A 19,862-nucleotide genomic window follows, 5' to 3' on the forward strand; every position below is an offset into this window, starting at 1 on the left:
CCGAGAGCCCTGTGCCCGGCACTGGGACAAACGGCCAACGTGGAGCCACCGTCAGTGCGTTTCCGCTACACCGATGCCTGCGTGGGCCGCGGATGTGCTCGGAGGCCGACCACTCACACCAGGGCCCAGAGGGACACTGGCCGCGGGCGGGGAAGGAGACAGCCTGCGGCCACCAGGGCGGGGCCCCGAACAGTCCCAGAAACAGGCGACCTGTGCCCGCCAGGGCCCCCGAGGGCACTCAGGGCGGGGTCGCCGCTTGGCGGCTTTCCCAGCTGCACCCCGAGCTGCGGGTTATGACCTTGAGAAGAAGGGGGGACAGTCCCTCCAATAAGCCAGGTTTTCTGAGTGAAGTCAACTTGGCCACAAATCCTTGTTTAACCTAAATGCTTGGCCCCCCAAATCCACACTTGCAGCAAATGAGTCGCCGAGGGCACCGCGATTGCCCACCAGCAGAATCCAGCCCCAGCCCCACACACCGGCGCGCAGTTCACCCCACTGACGGGACGAGCCCCCCTCACAGCCCCCCACTTTGGAACACACATACGTCTCAGTAAAGTGTCCGAGCGCTCAGCAGCAGGGGCGCGGCGGAGACGCGTCCCGTCCGCGGGGGCCGGGCCCAGGCCTCAGCCCCGCAGCAGATGGGCCGGGCCGGGCCGGGCCGGGCCGGGCCGCAGGACCAGGGCCCCGGACGCTGTGCGCCTGCGCTGTCCGCCGAGGCGGAAGGACCGCACCGGTCAGCGTTCCGGAGCCGAGCGAGACGGGGAGGGCAGCTCCAAGCGCCCCCAGCACCCTCCCCTGTGCCCCCGGCTTTTCACTCACGGACGGACCGGGTCTCCCCAGCTGTGGGAGGGGACCGGCTCGAGCTGGGCCCAACCACAGAACTGACCAGGTCACTGGTTCTGCTGAGCCTCCCGGGCAGGTCTGGGCTGCGGCGCAGGAAGGCGGTCACGCCCACGCCAGCCGCGCCGCGTCCACGGAGCCCCGCCACCTGACCCGCTGCACCTCCCTCTCCCCACAAGTGTCGGGGTGCCAGAGACGGGCCGTCCTTCCCGCCCCCGCCGGGGTGCGCGTGTCGTTGCGGGAAGAACTCTACCTGCTGCCTTCGCCACATCCACAGTCGTCACGTTCTGGTCGTTGGCTCCCACTCTGAAGGTCACGGCCGGTCCCAGGACACTGGAAGAGACCACACGGAAAGGCGTCAGGACCGCTCAGCACACCGCGCAGCCCGAGAGAGTGGACAGCGTGACACCCTCAGACCCGTGCCCAGGGCCACCGCTCCCCACGCGGGACCCCCACCAGGTCTCCGTGTCCTGCACGTGCCCAGGGCCACCGCTCCCCACGCGGGACCCCCACCAGGTCCCGTGTCCTCCACGTGCCCAGGGCCATCGCGTGGGACCCCCACCGGGTCCCGTGTCCTGCACGTGCCCAGGACCACCGCTCCCCACGCGGGACCCCCACCAGGTCTCCGTGTCCTCCCCACGCAGGACCCCCACCAGGTCCCGTGTCCTGCACATGCCCAGGGCCACCGGGTCCCGTGTCCTGCACGTGCCCAGGGCCACCGCTCCCCACGCGGGACCCCCACCAGGTCCCGTGTCCTCCCTACGCGGGACCCCCACCAGGTCTCCGTGTCTTGCACGTGCCCAGGGCCACTGCTCACCCACACGTGAGTGTGCTCCTGGCACTGTGACTCCTTGTTTCTGTTTTCGGGTGACTCCCTGGCAGGCTCTGCGTTTCTAAGACGCAGGGCGGTGCTCTTAGGAAAAATTCAACCCCAACAACCCAACAATAACAAGCAGATATTCTTGCAAAGGAAAAAATTGTTATGGAAACAGATTTTAGTACTTGGTTCCCAAGGGAGCAGAATGAATCAAAAGCAGAAAGGAAGAGACGAGCATTAAAAAAAAATTTTTTTGACAGCAACTGTTTAAAAAACATATCAAAGTCCTTAAGAAACATTCACTATAAAAATAACTGGCAGGGAGCTGGCTGACAGGAAGAATCCAGAATTTCCAAAGCTTTTAAACTCAATATTGAACGTGATTTTGAAAAACACGTCACTTTTTTCTTAACAATTTGATTCATCTGGAGACCTCGTGTCCCTTAGAAACGTGTATTACACGCTTAGCAATCTCAAAATACGGCAGGATTTCAGGGTCGTCTCAACAGGGTGACCCCACCCAGAGTGGAGAGCTCTTCAGACAACCACTCCTCAAATACCCCCCATGGCAGGAGTTCTCAGCCTCACCCCTTGATACAGCTCCTCATGTGGTGGTGGCCCCCCACCATAAAATTTTCGTTGCTGCTTCATAACTGCAATTTTATACTGTCATGAATCACCACCGGAAATGTGTTTTCCAATGGTCTTAGGCGACCCCCGTGAAAGGGTCGTTCGACCCCCAAAGGGGTCGTGACCCACAGGCTGAGAACCGCTGCTCCGTGGGAAAGTCCCTTGCAGACAGGTGACACAGAGAGGACCCCCTTGGGTGGGAGAAGGCAGCCGAGGGAAAGGACCCCCTCCAGAGAGCCTGCTCCCACTCACTCTCCTTAAACTCTGCCCGAGGCCCCACTCTCCTGCCAAGAAGTACAGGGAAGCGCCTCATTGTTCCTTCAAAGATCAGCTACAATGCTAAGCAGGAGCTGCCTGAGAAATCAGAAACAAACACGTCAGGAGTGGGGGGGGGGGTGCCCAGCCCCCTGCAGGGTCCAGGTGCTGCCCCTCTCTCCTGCGCTTTCCGGCTCCGACGGGACCACTTTAAAGACAAGGACGGACGACGGAGAGCCCACGGAATGATGAGAACACACGCAGCTGGGGTCACAACCCGCAAGAAGAGCCTCCCACCTCCCTCAGCCTATCCTCCCAGGCTCACTGGTCCGGAAACCAGCCCACTGCCGGGGTGCTCTCTGGCCTCAGACCTGCTATGTCCTGTGTACCCCGAAAGTCCTTGTGGGTTCAGATGGCCCCTCCTCGTGACTCTTGGTCTTGGCCTTGCATCTGCTCCTCCCGGAGGTCTGCTCTGGCCCCTGGTCGCCAGCCGCTGTGCAACCTCAGCAGTGGTAGCCGGCCCGTCCCCGTCCCCGCGCACACGGCACCTCGGGTCCTCCGCCCGTCCCCGCGCACACGGCACCACGGGTCCTCCGCCCATCCCCGTGCACAGCGGACTCCTCCGCCCATCCCCGCGCACACGGCACCACGGGTCCTCCGCCCATCCCCGCGCACACGGCACCACGGGTCCTCCGCCCATCCCCGTGCACACGGCACCACGGGTCCTCCGCCCATCCCCGCGCACACGGCACCACGGGTCCTCCGCCCATCCCCGTGCACAGCGGACTCCTCCGCCCATCCCCGCGCACACGGCACCACGGGTCCTCCGCCCATCCCCGTGCACACGGCACCACGGGTCCTCCGCCCATCCCCGTGCACACGGCACCACGGGTCCTCCGCCCATCCCCGTGCACACGGCACCACGGGCTCCTCTGCCATCCCCGTGCACAGCGGGCTCCTCCGCCCATCCCCGTGCACACGGCACCACGGGTCCTCCGCCCATCCCCGTGCACACGGCACCACGGGCTCCTCTGCCATCCCCGTGCACACGGCACAGCGGGCTCCTCCGCCCATCCCCGTGCACACGGCACCACGGGCTCCTCCGCCCATCCCCGTGCACACGGCACAGCGGACCATCCCCGCGCACACAGCACCGCGGGCTCCTCCGCCCATCCGCGTGCACACGGCACAGCGGACTCCTCCGCCCATCACGCACACGGCACAGCGGACTCCTCCGCCCATCCCCGCGCACACGGCACAATGGACTCCTCCACCCATCCCCGTGCACACGCCACCGCGGGCTCCTCCGCCCATCCCCGTGCACACGGCACAATGGACTCCTCCACCCATCCCCGTGCACACGCCACCGCGGGCTCCTCCACCCATCCCCGCGCACACGGCACCACGGACTCCTCCGCCCATCCCCGCGCACACGCCACCGCGGGCTCCTCCGCCCATCCCCGTGCACACGGCACAATGGACTCCTCCACCCATCCCCGCGCACACAGCACCGCGGGCTCCTCCGCCCATCCGCGTGCACACGGCACAGCGGACTCCTCCGCCCATCACGCACACGGCACAGCGGACTCCTCCGCCCATCACGCACACGGCACAGCGGACTCCTCCGCCCATCCCCGCGCACACGGCACAATGGACTCCTCCACCCATCCCCGTGCACACGCCACCGCGGGCTCCTCCGCCCATCCCCGTGCACACGGCACAATGGACTCCTCCACCCATCCCCGCGCACACGGCACAATGGACTCCTCCGCCCATCCCCGCGCACACGGCACAATGGACTCCTCCGCCCATCACGCACACGGCACCGCGGACTCCTCCGCCCATCCCCGCGCACACGCCACCGCGGGCTCCTCCGCCCATCCCCGTGCACACGGCACAGCGGGCTATTCCGCCCATCACGCACACGGCACAATGGGCTTCTCCACCCATCCCCGCGCACACGCCACCGCGGGCTCCTCCCGCGCACATGGCACCGGGGGCTCCTCCGCTCATCCCTGTGCGCACAGCGGACTCCTCTGCCCATCCCCGTGCACAGCCACCACGGGCTCCTCCGCCCATCCCCGCGCACAGCCACCACGGGCTCCTCCGCCCATCCCCGCGCACAGCCACCATGGACTGCTCCGGAGAAGCCTCAGCATCATTCCTGGTCAGTGAGACACCCTGGAGCCAGCTCCTGCCACAGTCTCCACGGCTCTGTTCAGCACAGATGGTCCAGCCTGTGGACAACCCCTTTGCCTTCTTTGCCAGACTGTCCCCAAGTTCTGCCGAGACTCCTTGAAAATGCCACTGGGTCGTTCCTTTCTTGTTCCTGCTGTGATGGTTCCAGCCCATCATGTCCTGGCAGGTCACCTCTGTCCTGCTCTCCTGACTGGAGCCTAGAGGCACTGTCCTCAGGAACCTCTGCTCCGCTGACCGTCCCCCCGACGCAGCCTGCTCCTCGCTCTGCTCACGTCAAGGTCATCCACCCTCCTTGCCCCTGCAGGACCCCGCATCTGAAGTGACCCAGCCAGACCCCGACCCTCCACTCCTACTGCACGCTCTCTGACTGGCGGCGGTCAGCTTCTCCTGGCCCAGGTGTCGTGTACTTCTGCCCTGTGTCCCCTCCCCCCATGGCATTACACCTGCCTGCCTCCCAGAACCCCCTCAGGCTGAGTCCCCACCAGCACTCTGATGAGGGCAGCTCCTCCATGTCTCCAAGATCTAAGCGCCTGATGTTTAGCATTTAAAGTGCAGGTTAATTATTTCACAGACCACTGGAAGTTTCTGGAGTGGGCGATGGGCTCAGAGGGCAGCTCAGTCCTCCCTCCAGGGCCTGACCCTCAGTGGCAGCCGAGTGCAGCACCTCCGGAGGAAGCCCTCACTGGGGAGCAGCCCTCGCCACCACAAGGGCACTGACACCCCAGCAGCAGGACCCGGGCCTCCATCTAGTTTCAGGGCACTTCCCATCCAGACTCCGTCCCCTCAGCTCGACTCCCTCAGGTGCTGGCATCTCTCGGAAGACATGCAGACACCCACCTCGCACACTTGTGTCCTGCAGATGGCCGCTGCCTGCCTGCCAACCCCCCCCCCATGGGACCAGAAGACAGACACACACTGCGGCCTTTCGTGTCAGTGGTTCTCAACCTTCCTGATGCCACAACCCTTTAACACGACCCTGATGACAGTTCCTCATGTTGTGGTGACTCCCAACTGTAAAATTATTTTCATTGCTACTTCATAACTATAATTTTGCTACTGTTATGGCTCGCTATTGGAAATGTGTGTTTTCCAATGGTCTTAGGCGACCCCTGTGAAAGGGTTGTTCGACTCACAAAGGGGCCACGACCCACAGGTTGAGAACCTCTGGCTTAGAGACGCTGGGACAGCCCAGGGAGCCCCTGCTGCAGGGAGTCCTCAGTGTGTCAGGACACCCGCCCTGGGGATGTGCCAGGCGTGGGCACATGCGCTGTTTCTCCGGTCTAGGAGAGGGCAGCACAGGCTCAACCCCCATAACCATGGACATGCTGGCTCCCCATCCCTGCTGCTCCTGCTCCCAGGGGCAACGTTGGGAAAATCTCCACACAGAGGTCTGGACTGCAAGTCTGCAGGCGGCTCACCACGCAGCCTCAGCCCCTGCGCGGTGAGAGGGGAGGGCGGGCTCTCCGCGGACGTGTGAGTTCCCTGCCTGGTGGTGATGCAGACAGGAGGGGAGCGCAGGTGTGCGGAGGCTGAGCAGAAGCCAGAGTCCCAGAAAGGTCGCCCACCTGTCCACCAGCTCTGCGGTCTCAGCACCAATGCACGAGTGTCCTCTCCAGCGTCCACAGGGAGGCACTCCAGGTGGGAACCGTCCAGCCCGTAGGCCCCCGGGAGCTGCAGTGCGTGGACCCACAGGCCCCAAGTGCCAATGCCCAGACTGTAGGAGGCTGAACAACACGCATGAGAGTGCTCAGGGGGGTCTTAGCCCACGGCCACGGAAGCACCTGGCAAGGGTCCGCAGCCCTGCAGCAAGGCAGCTCCGTCCACCGCTGGGCAGCTCCGGCCGCTGGGCATCCGGTGGTTGGTCTTCTTCCCTGGTCCTTGTGGCCTTCGGAGCTAATTCACATGGGGTCCGTGTGTCTTTCTATCGCAATGAACACGGGAGCTTCTGAGCACTGGGTTGTCTGTGCCGAACCCAGCAGGGGCCTCCTGAGAGTCCACAGCTGGTGCCGTGGCCTGACCCCTGCGTCTCACAGGTGGGAACAAGCTCAGGAAGTCTGTGCCCCGATTCCCGCCCTAAGTGGTCGTGTCATCTCTCCACGCAGAGGCTTGGTCACTACTTTAGATACTGACGTCGCTGAGCAAGCACAGGGATTGACGGAGAGCGAGAGGTGGCATCTTTCAGCAAACAGAACTGTTACTTGTGACTGCAGGATGGGGCCTGTCGGCTACCTCATCTCAGTCTGAAGACAGGACTGAGGCAGGGGCCACCCTGACACACAGTGTCTCAAGGACAGTGTGGGCGGGCCTCGTGGTCTGGCAGTGAGCACATGGGCATAGCCAGTGTTCCTACTCCAGGAACAAGGGCCTTCCTTCTCCACCCTGGAGGTGCTGCTGAGCACGCCCTGAAGCAGGTGCAGCCAGGTGGCAGAGCCTGGGGCAGCAGTGTGTTAAGCAGGGCGCCAGTTCCATCCACCATGCCCTCCTGGAGGCTCTTGACTGTGAGCGATGTTCGTGCACCCTGAGCATGATCTCTGCCGCTGTTATTTGCACTGCCCTGGCATGCACCCCAACTTATCTAGGGCTTTGTAATCACTTAGGCTACGGAGCAAGCCACAGGGGTCCACCCAGGCGGCCAAAGGCCAGTCTGAGCCTTCCTCCTGCTTCTGATTCATTTGTCTTCTCAAACCAGGCAACCAGATGAGGAGGCAGATGATCACAATTCTGCCCCGAGAAACCAAGGCGCACTCTCTGGAAGCCTCCAAGCTCCCAGAGATTGTCCTACTTGTGGGGGAGGTGTGGGGTGGGTGAGGGTGTGGGACAGTGGAGGGGGAGATGCAGAGGCACCTCAGCAGCCTGGAGACAGTTTCCAGGTGGAGATCAGAGCGGCAGCCCCGCCCTGTGCCCAGAACTAACCAGGTGCCAGGGCCGAGAATTCCCACCGCTGTCCGGGGAAACACAACATTGTATCTTCATCAACTCGGAAAACCACACAGGTGGAAACTAAACCATCAGAGAGCACGGAAGACTGATAGCAGAAGGAGGATGTCTGAGCCGGCCTCAGTGGAGCCTGGCTGCAGGGCCAATCCGGGGTGCTGGGGGTCCCCACCTCGCTCTGGAGCGGCTGGTCACACCCCCACCCGTGGAGCACTCAGAGCAGCCCCGCATCCATCAGCCATGCGGACAGCCGTGATTAGATTATAAAGTCATAACTGTGGTCGCCGTGCGTCTGCTGGTATAATTACATCAGCATGCTAATGCCGTTTTAATGGTCTCTAATGATGTAATAAGAAATAATGGAATTTACTTGACAGCTACATAACCATGAACAAAGCATATTAGGCATAACTAGTACTTCCATAAAAACACAGACGATCTCTCAAAGTGCCGCGTGGGGGCCTCTCCCTCTGCACAGAGACACGCTCCTCGGAGAGCCACGTGGGGCCTCGTGCGCCCTCCCTGGGACGCCCTGCCCATCCGTGCGCCGTCAGCGCCGGTCCTGGGCGACGCGGGACCTGCAGGGACGGCCAGGAGCGGCGAAGCTGACCCCACACACATGCATGCACATGCACACGCGTGTGTGCTCACGGGCAACAATGAAAGACTCCGGGGTACAGTACAGACGTTAACTGGACAGGACAGGGTGGCGGGGGCTTCAGAGAAGACTTCGGCTCCAAGAGCCCGGCCTTCAGCCCTGAAACACGAACCCAGCTAAGAGCAGGGGGGCTGGGGACACCCCGGCCCGGAGGCCCCCGGGGAAGGACCCTCCCAAGTGTCTGCTCGCAGAAGAGCTGTGGACCAGATTCCCGGGCCTTCAAGAGAGGGTGGTGACGTCAGGTTTGGCTCTGTGGGAAGTAGGAGATACCATGGTCCTGAGCAGGGAAGGGGCTGGTGAGTGAGCTTCACAGAAGCTCTGGTGAGGCCACCGCGCAGCTGGCAAGCTTGGGCTCTCCTGGGGTGGCCCTTCTGCCTGGCTCCGGAGACCGGAGCAAGGAGCTAACCTGAGGAAGTGGCCGGAGGGAGGAGTGCCCGCCAGCTGGGCACTGGAATTAGCCCTAAATTAGTGTGTACCTGGAGCCCCTCCCACCAGAACCCCTCCCATAGGAAGCCCCACCGGCCCACACCCCTCCCAGTGCCCTGGTGGCTGATGGTCCTGCCACTTTTCTGAGTCTCTAAAAGGCTGAGACTTGTCTAGTGGAGATTCGGGCAAAAGCAGCAGTCCTTTCGTGAACCTCAGTCCCGCCGCCCAGGAAGGAGAGGGAGGAAGGCTGCAGGGACACTAGAGAGACGCCTCACGGGCAATGACGCCCGCACACCCGCCTGGGCAGTACTGAGTCTGCTCTGTCCCCAGATGCTTAACGTGCACCTGACTCTGCCTCGTGCCCCGGTCACAGCTTCTCAGGAGGGTGCAGCTGGCACAGACCCTCAGGGTCCCCAGGTCAACACCCTGCCGTACAGCAACACAGCGAGACCCTGAAGGGAAAGTCACTCCCCTGGCCACCTACATGGCACCCAAACCAGGTTCCCTGACCTGGGTCGGTCCCAGCAGCGTGGGAACAGACGAGCTGAGATGCTGGAAGCATCGGAACACGTTTGGGTCTTGGAAGTGAGGGTCACTGCCAACTCTGTGCACAGCCCCGACAGGAAACACTGCGTCCCTGGGGACCCAAAGCAGCGACCACTGCAGCTTCATCTGAGCACGCATGTGAGGAGAGACACCCCCTCTCCTCTCCATTCCCACCACAAACGGGCTCTGCTGCCCACGGCGTTAGGGGTACACACCTCATCATCCACACCCACCCTGGCCACCTGGACAGAGCCTCCTGGAAGTCCTCCTGGGTCCATGCAATCGGAACCCGTCAGGATGCTCCCAGCCGTCTCCCCTCCTAAGTCCCTGGCTCCCTGACGCACCCCGCACGCCCAGCCCCCAGCCAGAGCAAGAGGCCACCCAGGGTTAAAGGAGCATTTCTCTGCTGGGACCGCTGTCCCCATTCCCATTGTCCTCTCGGCCCAGACCTGAGAGGGGAGTGCCTGGCAGCCCGGGGCTCGGGGCTGCTGGCTGGGATCACCCCACCTCTGTTCTCACTGTGGAGGAGGAGCCTGTGGGCAGGTCACTGCAGGCTGTGACTCAGTCCTGCCCTCCCCTGTGCCCTGCATCCAGGCAGCGCCCCCCACATGCCCACTGCAGCCACCTCGCGTCAGGTCCCCGTCCCCGTCACACCTGGATTCTTGCAAACCTCCTCCCTCCGCTCCTGTCCTGCCCGAACCTCGTCACCAGTCTGACCCAGTCCCTCTCCTGGGGTCCCGCCGAGTGTGCACAGTCTGCCTTCCTTCCCTGGCTCAGCACTCCTCACCTGCACAGCCCACACGTGCACAGGTGTGCGCCCAGGTGAGGTGCACACAGGCAGCTCCCCGGCTCACTGTGGCTCTGGGCCCAGCTGTGGATTCTTCTTGCAGAATGCTCCCTGCATGGGCCCCAGCTCCGAGCCGGGCGCGGGATGCGGAGCACAGGGCACGGGGCGGGGTGCACTGTCTGCTGCCTGTCCTTCAGCTTCCTTCCGCAAGCTTCCAGCCCCGGGCTGGGCGAGGTGCTTCCCCATTCATGTCTGCCTTTCCCAGAAAGTGGTGAGGCATTTGTGCAGGGCAGTGCTGCTCCCCAGGACCCCCAGCTCCTAGCACAAGGCCAGGTCACAGCAGGTGCTCAACAAACACCTGCCCTGGGTCCCACAGGGACGCCACGACGGATGCTGTGTCCACGTGCCCGTTGACGGGAGCTCGCTCGGCTCTACTTCTAGTCCTCAGTGCCACTTGCCACCATCAGTTAGCACGGCCCACGCACAGGCCCGCGGGGCCTTGGGGCTGGGCCTGCACTTGGTGACTCCCACTCGCACGCTCCTCCAGGGCTGGGGACCTTTTCTCTGCCCAGGGTCATTTGAATATTCATCACGTCACTCGTGGGCCATACAAAAGTACCCACTTAACAATTAGCCTGCTCTATTTGGTCAGGCCGATTTGGGGAGGCGTGTGATGTGGGCCTTGTATGGCCTGGGGGCCAGAAGTTCCCACCCCTGGGATGCGGGGCTCATCCTCAACGCTCCACACACAGCAGCAGGACGTGGCAGCCCTCATGAGCATGGGCCGCGGCCCCGCCCACCCTTCTTCCCTCATGGAGACATGGCAGGACCTGCACCAGCAGACCCAGCAGGTGCTGACTGAGGCTTTGCCCGTGAGAGCCACCCCTAGGGCAGTGGGGCGGGGTAAGGGCAGCGGAACATTCCAGAGCCTCCCGCTGACTCTAGGAGCCGCGGGGCTGGGAACTATTGCCCGGTGGGCCCCGCGCTTGCTGATTATAATTCTTATAATTACACTCAGGTTACAGCTGTGCTTAAATAACTCCCAACCCCACTGGATTTCCCTTCCAACTCTTCCTGAGACAGTCGCTCGCTGGGTAATTAGCAGTATCCACGGGCATACTGCAAACCGCTTATGGAGGGGCCCTGGCGTGGCCAAGAATACAGCCCCAGCCCTGCGCCCACACTCACTCGGTGTCTGTGACGGCAACTGCTGGCACCTCAAGCAGGCGAGCGATGTCCTTCAGCAGCTCCTTCCCCTGCTCCAGGCTCAGGCGGCTGTAGGAGGACCAGAGAGGGGCAGTCACACAGGGAACTAACCTGTCAATGCCCGAGGAGCCGAGGGCCCCTTGCCTTCCCACCCGGCCTGGGGCTCTGACAGCCGCCCCCTGTGTTCCTGCCACAGGGACCGGCTCTCCGGGCCACTGGCCCCAGGAGCTTCTCAGCCCTTTCCATGCAGAGGGGCCCCGGTGGGAGACGCCTGCCCCACAGCGCAGGGCAGAGACCCCGGCTGCAGGGCTCTGGGGGGCTGGTGCTGACCCCGGGTTGGAAATCGGGTGCAGAGGTGGAGACCAGCGGTGTGTGCACATGGCTCCTGCTCACCGCCCGCACCCTCACATCTCCCCTGAACCTCTGCATGGCCCACGGGCCACCCCACCTCCCGAGAGGTCCCCCGTCCCGCAGTCCTCAGATGGAGATGGAGGGGTCGGGGCCACCGCAGGACAAGACCTGCCGCTCGTGTGACTCCTGGTGCCTCTGCCGCAGGTGCAGGCGGGCCCAGCTCAGGGCCTGGTCAGAACCAGGATGTGCCGGCCCCACCTGCGATCCCGAGACTGAACTGAAGACAGGAACACGCACGTATGTCAAGGTGTGATGACAGGAACACGTGTGTGGCCAGGTGTGATGACAGGAACATGGGCAGGGACTTCCAAGGTGTTACTGGCCTCCCTCGTGGCCTCCCTGCCAACCCTGTGCTCTGGCAGCAGAACCACAGCTGGAGTCCTGGCCCCGCCGGAGGAGGAACAAGGGAAGTTGTTCACACGCCTAGGGAGGGAGGCGTCGGATAGACACCACAGGCTCCCCAGGTGGCACACACCCGCAGGCTCTCTAAGAGGGACTTGCATGTGGGCAGGGGCGTGTACATGTGACAGAGCGGCATGCACACACGTGCACACATGCCATCATGCTCACCAGGATGCGCGCTGGCCCTAAAACCAGTGGTAGTCATGGCGACGACATCCGTTCTTGAATTGGCACAACCTGGACCACCCACTTCCCAGTCTCAGGGACACCTCGGTTTAGCCCTCCCACAGGCCCACAGGCCGAGTTCTGTTCACAGTCCTGACCCTACCTGTCTGGATCTTCCGCCCTAAATCCAGGCCACCCACCAGGCCCCACCCTTCTACCCACAGGGGCCTGCGAGGCTCCCTCCTTTGCCTAATCTCTCACACCTGGATTCAAGACCACTCAGCTCACCACTTATTTTAAATGTCTGTAGTTATTTCATGGGCTTCCATCCTGTCTCCCTCACAGACTGCAGACCGATGAGGACATGAACCATGTCTTACCGTCGTCCCTCCAAAGCCCACAGCCCCACACTGAGCACCTAGCAACTTCCAACCCGGCTTGTCACCAGAGTCCACGAAGTCCGTTCTCTAGTGTGTTGTGAACCCGCAGGGGGAATCCACTGAGCTGGGCATCGAAGGCTCTCTCCTGAGCCCCAGCCACCGTCAGCCCCTGAACATCTCCTACCCGCATTCCTTCACCCACAACACAGAAATGTGACATTCCGCTCCTGACGCGATTACTGAAGGCAGCCTGGAGGAGCATGATGAGGTTCAGCAGCTCAGAACGTTGTTATGCACCTGGCTGCCTCGCAGGGGAAACACCGGTTACACCTGGGCCACAGGGCATGCCTGGCCCCCCCACCGCACCGCTGGGCTGTCAGGGCTCCAGGCAGAAAGCCAGACAAATAGATGGTGCTCCTGGCGCTGAAAATGAGCATGCAGTTATTTCCATTTTATTTCTAAAACACATGGCCATCATCTGTCATTTTGTGGCCTGAACTTCCCGAGGAAGTGGCTGGAGTTAATCTCAAAATCAGCGGACGGATACAGCGCCTGCCTTCACCAGTCTGACTGCAGTGCTGTCACCCGGTCAGCTGGATGCCCAACACTCGTGGAAGGGAGACTGGAGAACTCCGCAGCGGGGTCAGAGCGGGGGAGGGGGCACCTCACGCCGCCGGCGTCACTGGCAGGATTTCCAGAGGCTGGGCCGTCTCCTCTCCGTGCACCTCCGTCCTGAAGCACAGCCTCACGTGAATCCCACTGTTGACTCGCTGTGAACAGGACGCTTCGAGGGGTCTGCCGGCTGAGCAGGACGGAAACTACAAAGGACGCTGGTCGTCGGACGGAAGGCTCACACGCAAGTGGCAGCGGCCGTGTTCCGTGGGAGCTGCCGCAGCCCCAGGCGGCACCAGGCCTCCTCGGGCCCTGAGGCATCGCTGAGTGGGAAATGGGGGACCATGAGGGACAGTGAGCATGTTCGGTGATGAAGGAGCGGTGGAATGCCACCCTTAAAACAGACAAGTGGGAATACTGCGGGATCAGAAATACCGAGTAGCCAGCACCCCTGCAGGTTCCCTTGAGATTCCCGTCACGCTGAGACTCTGCACGTGGTCTCGCTTCATGCTCACGGCGCTCCTGTGAGGAAGGTGGGCTGTGGACCTCATTTCACAGGACGGAAACAGACTGGAGAAATTAAAGTCTCTGCTTGAGGTCATGTGGCTAGTAAAGTCCCTCAAAAACCTCAAAGCTGAATGTCCCCATTAGGTGACCGCCGCGACTGGGCTTTCAGGACTGTGGGGAGCCCGGCAGCTGCTGTGTGCGTGCCTAGACCCAACCTTGACGAGATGGAAGGGCGTCTGAGCCCTGATTTCAGACGTCAAAGGCGTTTCTTCTTTGCTGAGAGGTCAACGGCTGTTCGCTTCAAATTCGCCTCCCAGCCCATGATCCTTTCCCGTCCACTTCACCGGAAATAATTTCTAAATCGTCCTTGGAGATGGGGGGTGGCTGTCCTGTCCTTCATCCCGTCCCGGGTAACCCGTCTGGCTGGTGAAGAGGATGAAGGGCGAACGGTGGAGACCGAAGTGCACCATCCCTCAGAAAGGGAGAGGGGGTGCAGCAGAGCTGAGCCACACGGCCCGCCCCTCTGCACAGCGACGAGCGCATGCGGGGCGAGGACAAGATAACCCTGAGTCGGCAGTCACGTCCCTTCTCCTTCCACGGGACAACCATATACACAAAAGCCTTTTTTTTTTTTAAAGAATAGAATGAGATTCTTGTGAATTAATAGCTGATCTATGAAGACTTAAGCTGAGACCTGGTGCATCTCGCCCCAAAGAATCCCAGATAACCAATGAATCTGATACAGAGTCAGAAGCTGCCATCCCCATCTCTGTCGATGGGGGGAGGAGGCAGGAACTCTCATGTTTGTGCCTGGTGACAGATGGTGAGCATTATGGGTGGAGCTGAGCTACCTGCACCATGTACATTTTCCCTCCAGAAGCAGCAGAGAAGGGTGGGACCAGCCAGGCTACGAGAATGACTTTTTGCTTTAACTCATGCTCAGAGTGCTGTGTTCAAGTCCCGAGGTGATGCCCAGGGTGCACCACAGGAAAATAGACTGAATGCAGAGAAAAGCCCTCCCTCGTAAAGGTGCTTCTCTGCGGGGAGCCGGCCAGGCAGGAGGAGAGCGGCCTAGAGGGGTCTCTGCAGCACAGCACTGGTGCCCACTGAGCTGCCACCTCCCTGCAGCGAAGCAAGGCCCTGGTGCCCACTTCCGCACTAAGGGCGCTGACCAGCCACAGTGGTGTCTCCCTGCCAGAAGTCACCTCATGCCTTGAACCTGCCCTGGGTGTCAGGACAGGAGGGCACAGACCTCCTGGTGGGATGAGAGTTTCCCAGAGCAGCTGTGCAGTAGAGTCTCATCAGTGATCACAAACAACACACACAGTACACACAAACACACACCATGCCCATGCACACGCGTGCACATAGCACACACACATGTGACATGTGCATACGGTACAATAAACACACACCACACATGCACGCAGCGTGACCGTAGCACACACTACACACAAACACGCATGACACATGCACACACATGACAAACACACATGACACATACGGTACACATAAACACACAGCACACATGCGTGCACACTGCACACACGGCACATGAGATATAAATACATGTGTCACACATAGCACATATTATACATAAACACACCACACACATGCACACACAAATTTGCACCGTATGCACAAACACACGGCATATATACACATGGCACACATAAACACAGTACACATCAACACATACTACACATGTACACACAACGCACAGCCATGGCACATGCTGCAGGGATGCACACACACTGCTCGGCAGTGTCTCCTGGGGCAGAGGGAGCCCACACAGGGGGTTCGGCAGTTCAGAGGAAGGACTGGGCTGTGAGAAGGTCCTGCCTCACGTGGCCCCGTGGCTCTCACAGGGCACAGCCCTGCCCTCGGCGGGGACCCCTCAGGTTCCCATTTGCCTGTCTCTGGGTAGCGGGATCTGAAGCCCCCCAGGAAAGGAGAGGAGCACAGAGAGGCCCCATGGAGAGGCCGGCCAGGGGGAGTGGGGGGGAAGGGCCGGCACAACTGAGCAGTCTCCTGGAGGACACACACTGCTCTGGGCCAGCTCGAGCTGTCAGCCGCTGAGGAGCCCCTGGAACAGGGGGAATGTTGTGGACAGCTGGACAGTCCTGGACTCTGACTCACCCTGTGGTCGGTGCTCACAGCTACACCAATTCTCACTGATGAAACCTGCTCTCCCAGCAGCAGCCACTGGGTTTGGAGGGGAGCTATTAGCCCAGGAGAGCTGGCAGGATCAGAGGGAGCCCCATGCCGGGGCAGCCCCCCCACTAAGAACGATCCTGAAACATGACCAGCCCCAACCAGATGCAGAAACACCTGGACGGGTGGACAGCAGGAGGCAAGGTGAGGTTTTATACATGGACACACACCTGCACACGTGCTCACACCTGCACACACCTGCACACGTGCACACACACCTGCACACGTGCTCACACCTGCACACACCTGCATGTACACCTACACGCACATGTGCACACACCTGCACACACATACACACATACACACATCTTCATATGCAGCCACACAGATATTTTTCTCTCTGAAACACCTGTCATCACTTGAAGAAACAACCTGTTTACAAAGCTTAGCGTCATGTGTCAGGTTGATCACTGAGATGACCGGAAAAGGGGCTGACACTGTCGTTAGCTGGGTGCACGGTGCCTGAACGTGGGGCCTTGTGAAGCTCTGGTCAGAATGAGCGCAGGAGAAACCTGACCTGCCTGGAAGGAGGGTTGTGTCTTGGTACCCGGACGACTTTGGTGGGAAGAGGAAATGAGTTGGGCCTTCTAACAGGCACGCAGTCAGCACCCAAGGCAGACCCTGCTCGCCACTCCTGGGCACCTCCCACAGCCCAGGCCTCCTTCTCCCAGGGCCCCCGCCAGCCCCACCCAAAGACAGTGCCCCCAACAGGCCCCTGGCCTAACCAGCAGGTGACAAGGCCAAGGCTGCGGAGAGTCGCCCTCGAGCTTGGGTTTCCCGGGCCGCAGGTCGGCTGCCCTCCATGCCTGAGGCTTCCCCACGCGGCGAGGCGCCAGGACCATGGGCCCCAGGGGCAGACCAGGGCTCCTACTCACTCATTTTCTGTCACGATGTAGCCGTACTCCTCCTCAGGAGACTTGACTTCCAGTCGCAGACCGTTGACGGGGTGTCCCTCAGCTCCTGTTCCCAGGCGCAGGTCCTCCTGCTGCGGTCTGGGGACCCAGTGTGGGAGCTCCCCGAACCCGTCGACCCTGGGCTCCACGTGTGGCGGCCTTGTCAACAGCTCTTTGGAGTAGGTCTGACTCTTCACGTTCTCCACCCCGGCAGTGTCCTCCTCCGAGGACAAGGAGGCCTCGGGGTCCCCCGACTTCTTGCTCTCCACAGGAGGTGGGCCTGCAGCTGGGAGTCGAGACCCAGGATCCTGAAGGGCATCCCCAAGTTGGAGGCTCACAGGGCTGAGCTGGTGGAAAGGAAACGCACATGAGAGGACATGGAGGAGAGACTGTCGACTCACAGCAAAGGGACATTTGTGACGAGGCCACGAGGGTGACCACAGGCCACTAAAGGAGGAGCTGGCGAAGGCATGGCTTTTATTTTTCATTTATTTATTTTTAATCCTCACCTGAGGACATTTTTTGTTCAGACAGAGTGGGAGGGAGAGAGAGAGAGAAACATCGACGTGAGAGGGGCACATTGACTTGTTGCCTCCCGCATGACCCCGATCAGGGCCGGGGACAAGCCGCAACCAAGATACGTGCCCTTGACTGGAATTGAACCCGCCACTCTTTGGTCTGCGGACCAATGCTCTAACCGCTGAGCCAAACCAGCCAGGGTGTGCTTTTATTGATTTTAGAGGGAGAGGAAGGAGGAGAGAGAGAGAGAGATCGATCAGTGTGAGAGAGAAACATCCATCGGTTGTCTCCTGTACACTCCCTGACTGGAGATCAAACCCAAAACCTGGGTATGCGCCCTGACCAGGAATCAAACCCACAGCCTTTTGGCGTATGAGACAATGCTCCAACCAACTGAGCCACCAGGCCGGGGCTCGCCATTTCTGATGGACATTTAAAAGAATGGCTGATTCTACCTGCTAACAGGCATCGAATCAAAACCACCCAAACTGGCCGGAGAAGCACTAGCCACGGTTTCCCACGCTGCAGTTGTTTCGTGAAGCCACGCGAGGTCACTGTCATCGATTAAGAACACACTTTCTGTGCCCTTAAGACGGGTGCTAATGAGCAGAGGCCCTTAGGAAAACCAGCAGCTGCTCAGTGAGCAGGTGTTGTCTGTGGGAGCCTTCCTCAGACGGCCTTCTCGCCCGGCCTGCCCACGCAGCCTCTCATGACAGGGATGCCCTGTGTCTGAGCCACGCAGCCCAACGTCACTCAGGGCCACTTGCAATGTGGTGAGCACAGCTGAGAAATGGAATTTATTTGTTTAGTTTCAATGAGCTTAAGTTCCCGCAGCCACATGTGGCTCGTGGCTCGTGGCTGCCACGCAGAGTGGTACCGATGTCATGATCAGAGCCTGTCAACCTCCCTGTTAAACAAACCTCTGAGACCAGCGCACGGGACCGTCTCACGTAGGATACGGTGGTATCGTGTTATCATCCACAGCCCTGGCTAAGGAAACTAGGGAATGTTAATTTTCCTCTTTGTGGTGACCATTTTTTCATATTTCTACAATCGACCAATATTACTATAAAATCTGAAAATAGATATTAGTACGTATCTAAATATACACAATTTTGGCTGTGCTGTTTACACGTTTCTCAATATTAAGATTGTGAGGGTTTTTCCATCCTTTCTAGAAAAAAAAAAAACCCAGCTAATTTCACGAACATTCCCAGCCATGGACAAAACGCAGACAGCACAGTCCCAGGCTGAGCGCGAGCCGCCGGCAGAGACGCACACTTACCTCGCCGAGCCCTGGAGCACCGCCGTCCCGCAGGCTGCTCCCTGTGGAAGACAGGAGCGTGGTCAGGCCTTGTGGAGAAGGTCGCTGCGAGGTGTGGTCAGGTCGGCGGTACCCAGTGCCCTTGTCTACACGATGCCACAAAGTCCCCTGTCCTGCTCACACCCTTACACTGCACGGAAGAGGGGGCTCCGGCTACATGGCAAACATGACGTTAGTCGTCAAGCACACGCCGGTCCATGGCACTGCGTGTTCTCTGAGCACCAGCTCACAGGAAGCAGCCGCCGTGCCAGGGAAGCCAGTGGGTGTGAAACAGGAAAGTTAAGCATCTGACCCGACAGTCTCACGTTAAGGTGTCTCCTCAAGGCATTGACAGGCTGTGTCTTTGCTGTGGACACTTCTCTAAACCGGCCTCCTTCCCATGATGCCCTAGACTCACAAGGCCCACACCCTCCTGAAACCACAGTGACCCAACCCAGGCACCTTCCGGGGCTGGGGACCTTGCTTCTGCTCAGGGCCATTTGGATATTTAGGACACTGTTTGGGGCCATACGGAATTATCCACTTAAACGTTAGCCTGCTGTTTGGTGAGGCTGTGATGGGGCCTGGTGTGGATTTCATGGGCTTCATGTGGCCCGCGGGCCAGACGCTCCCACCCCTGAAGAGCCTCTCAGCCCTCAGTGTGGGTGTCGATCGCCGGCTGCCTCGCCCACGCCTTGTCCTGCTGGAGTTCCGGTGCCTTTTCGATCTTTCAGCCGAGCCACGTGCCTGCTTCCGGGCCAGCCCGCCCAGCGGCACAAGCTCGTGCGCCTGCTGTGCCAGCACCAAGCTACATGCCTCAGTGCAGCTCCGACGCCTCTGAGGAGCAACCAGGCTCAGAGGAGGCCAGTCCTTGGGGAGCCCACGCCCACCCAAGGGTCCGGCAGCCATGTGTGTGTGTGTGCATGTCTGTGTGTGCATGTCACTATGTGTGCATGCACGTGAAGGTGCACTATGTGCATGTGTGTTGGTGCATGTGCGTGTATGTATGTGTGCATGTGTTGGGGGAGCCAGGGGACCTCTGTTGTCTCCCTGGAGCAGCCTCGCAGGGTGGATGTGAACCTCAGGCAGACATTCAAATGAACCCCTTTCCCTTAGTTAGTCAAGCATTTGACTGTGTTCCCTCCCACACAGAATCCA

At 60.5% G+C, this 19,862-nt stretch overlaps 1 protein-coding gene across 1 annotated transcript in view; it reads right to left on the bottom strand.

Moving 5' to 3' along the window:
• PTPRN2 (protein tyrosine phosphatase receptor type N2) overlaps nucleotides 1–19,862 on the bottom strand; it is a 385,447-nt gene that overhangs the window by 205,024 nt on the left and 160,561 nt on the right. The window contains exons 8-11 of the mRNA XM_036246374.1: nucleotides 18,687–18,727; nucleotides 16,865–17,229; nucleotides 11,281–11,367; nucleotides 1,094–1,173 (exon numbers count right to left, since the gene is read on the bottom strand). Coding sequence (XP_036102267.1) covers nucleotides 1,094–1,173; nucleotides 11,281–11,367; nucleotides 16,865–17,229; nucleotides 18,687–18,727 — 573 coding nt within the window. The remainder of the gene's footprint in view (nucleotides 1–1,093; nucleotides 1,174–11,280; nucleotides 11,368–16,864; nucleotides 17,230–18,686; nucleotides 18,728–19,862) is intronic.

The sequence above is a fragment of the Molossus molossus genome, unplaced genomic scaffold, assembly GCF_014108415.1.
Source record: "Molossus molossus isolate mMolMol1 unplaced genomic scaffold, mMolMol1.p scaffold_m16_p_7, whole genome shotgun sequence".
Classification (NCBI taxonomy): Eukaryota; Metazoa; Chordata; class Mammalia; order Chiroptera; family Molossidae; genus Molossus; species Molossus molossus.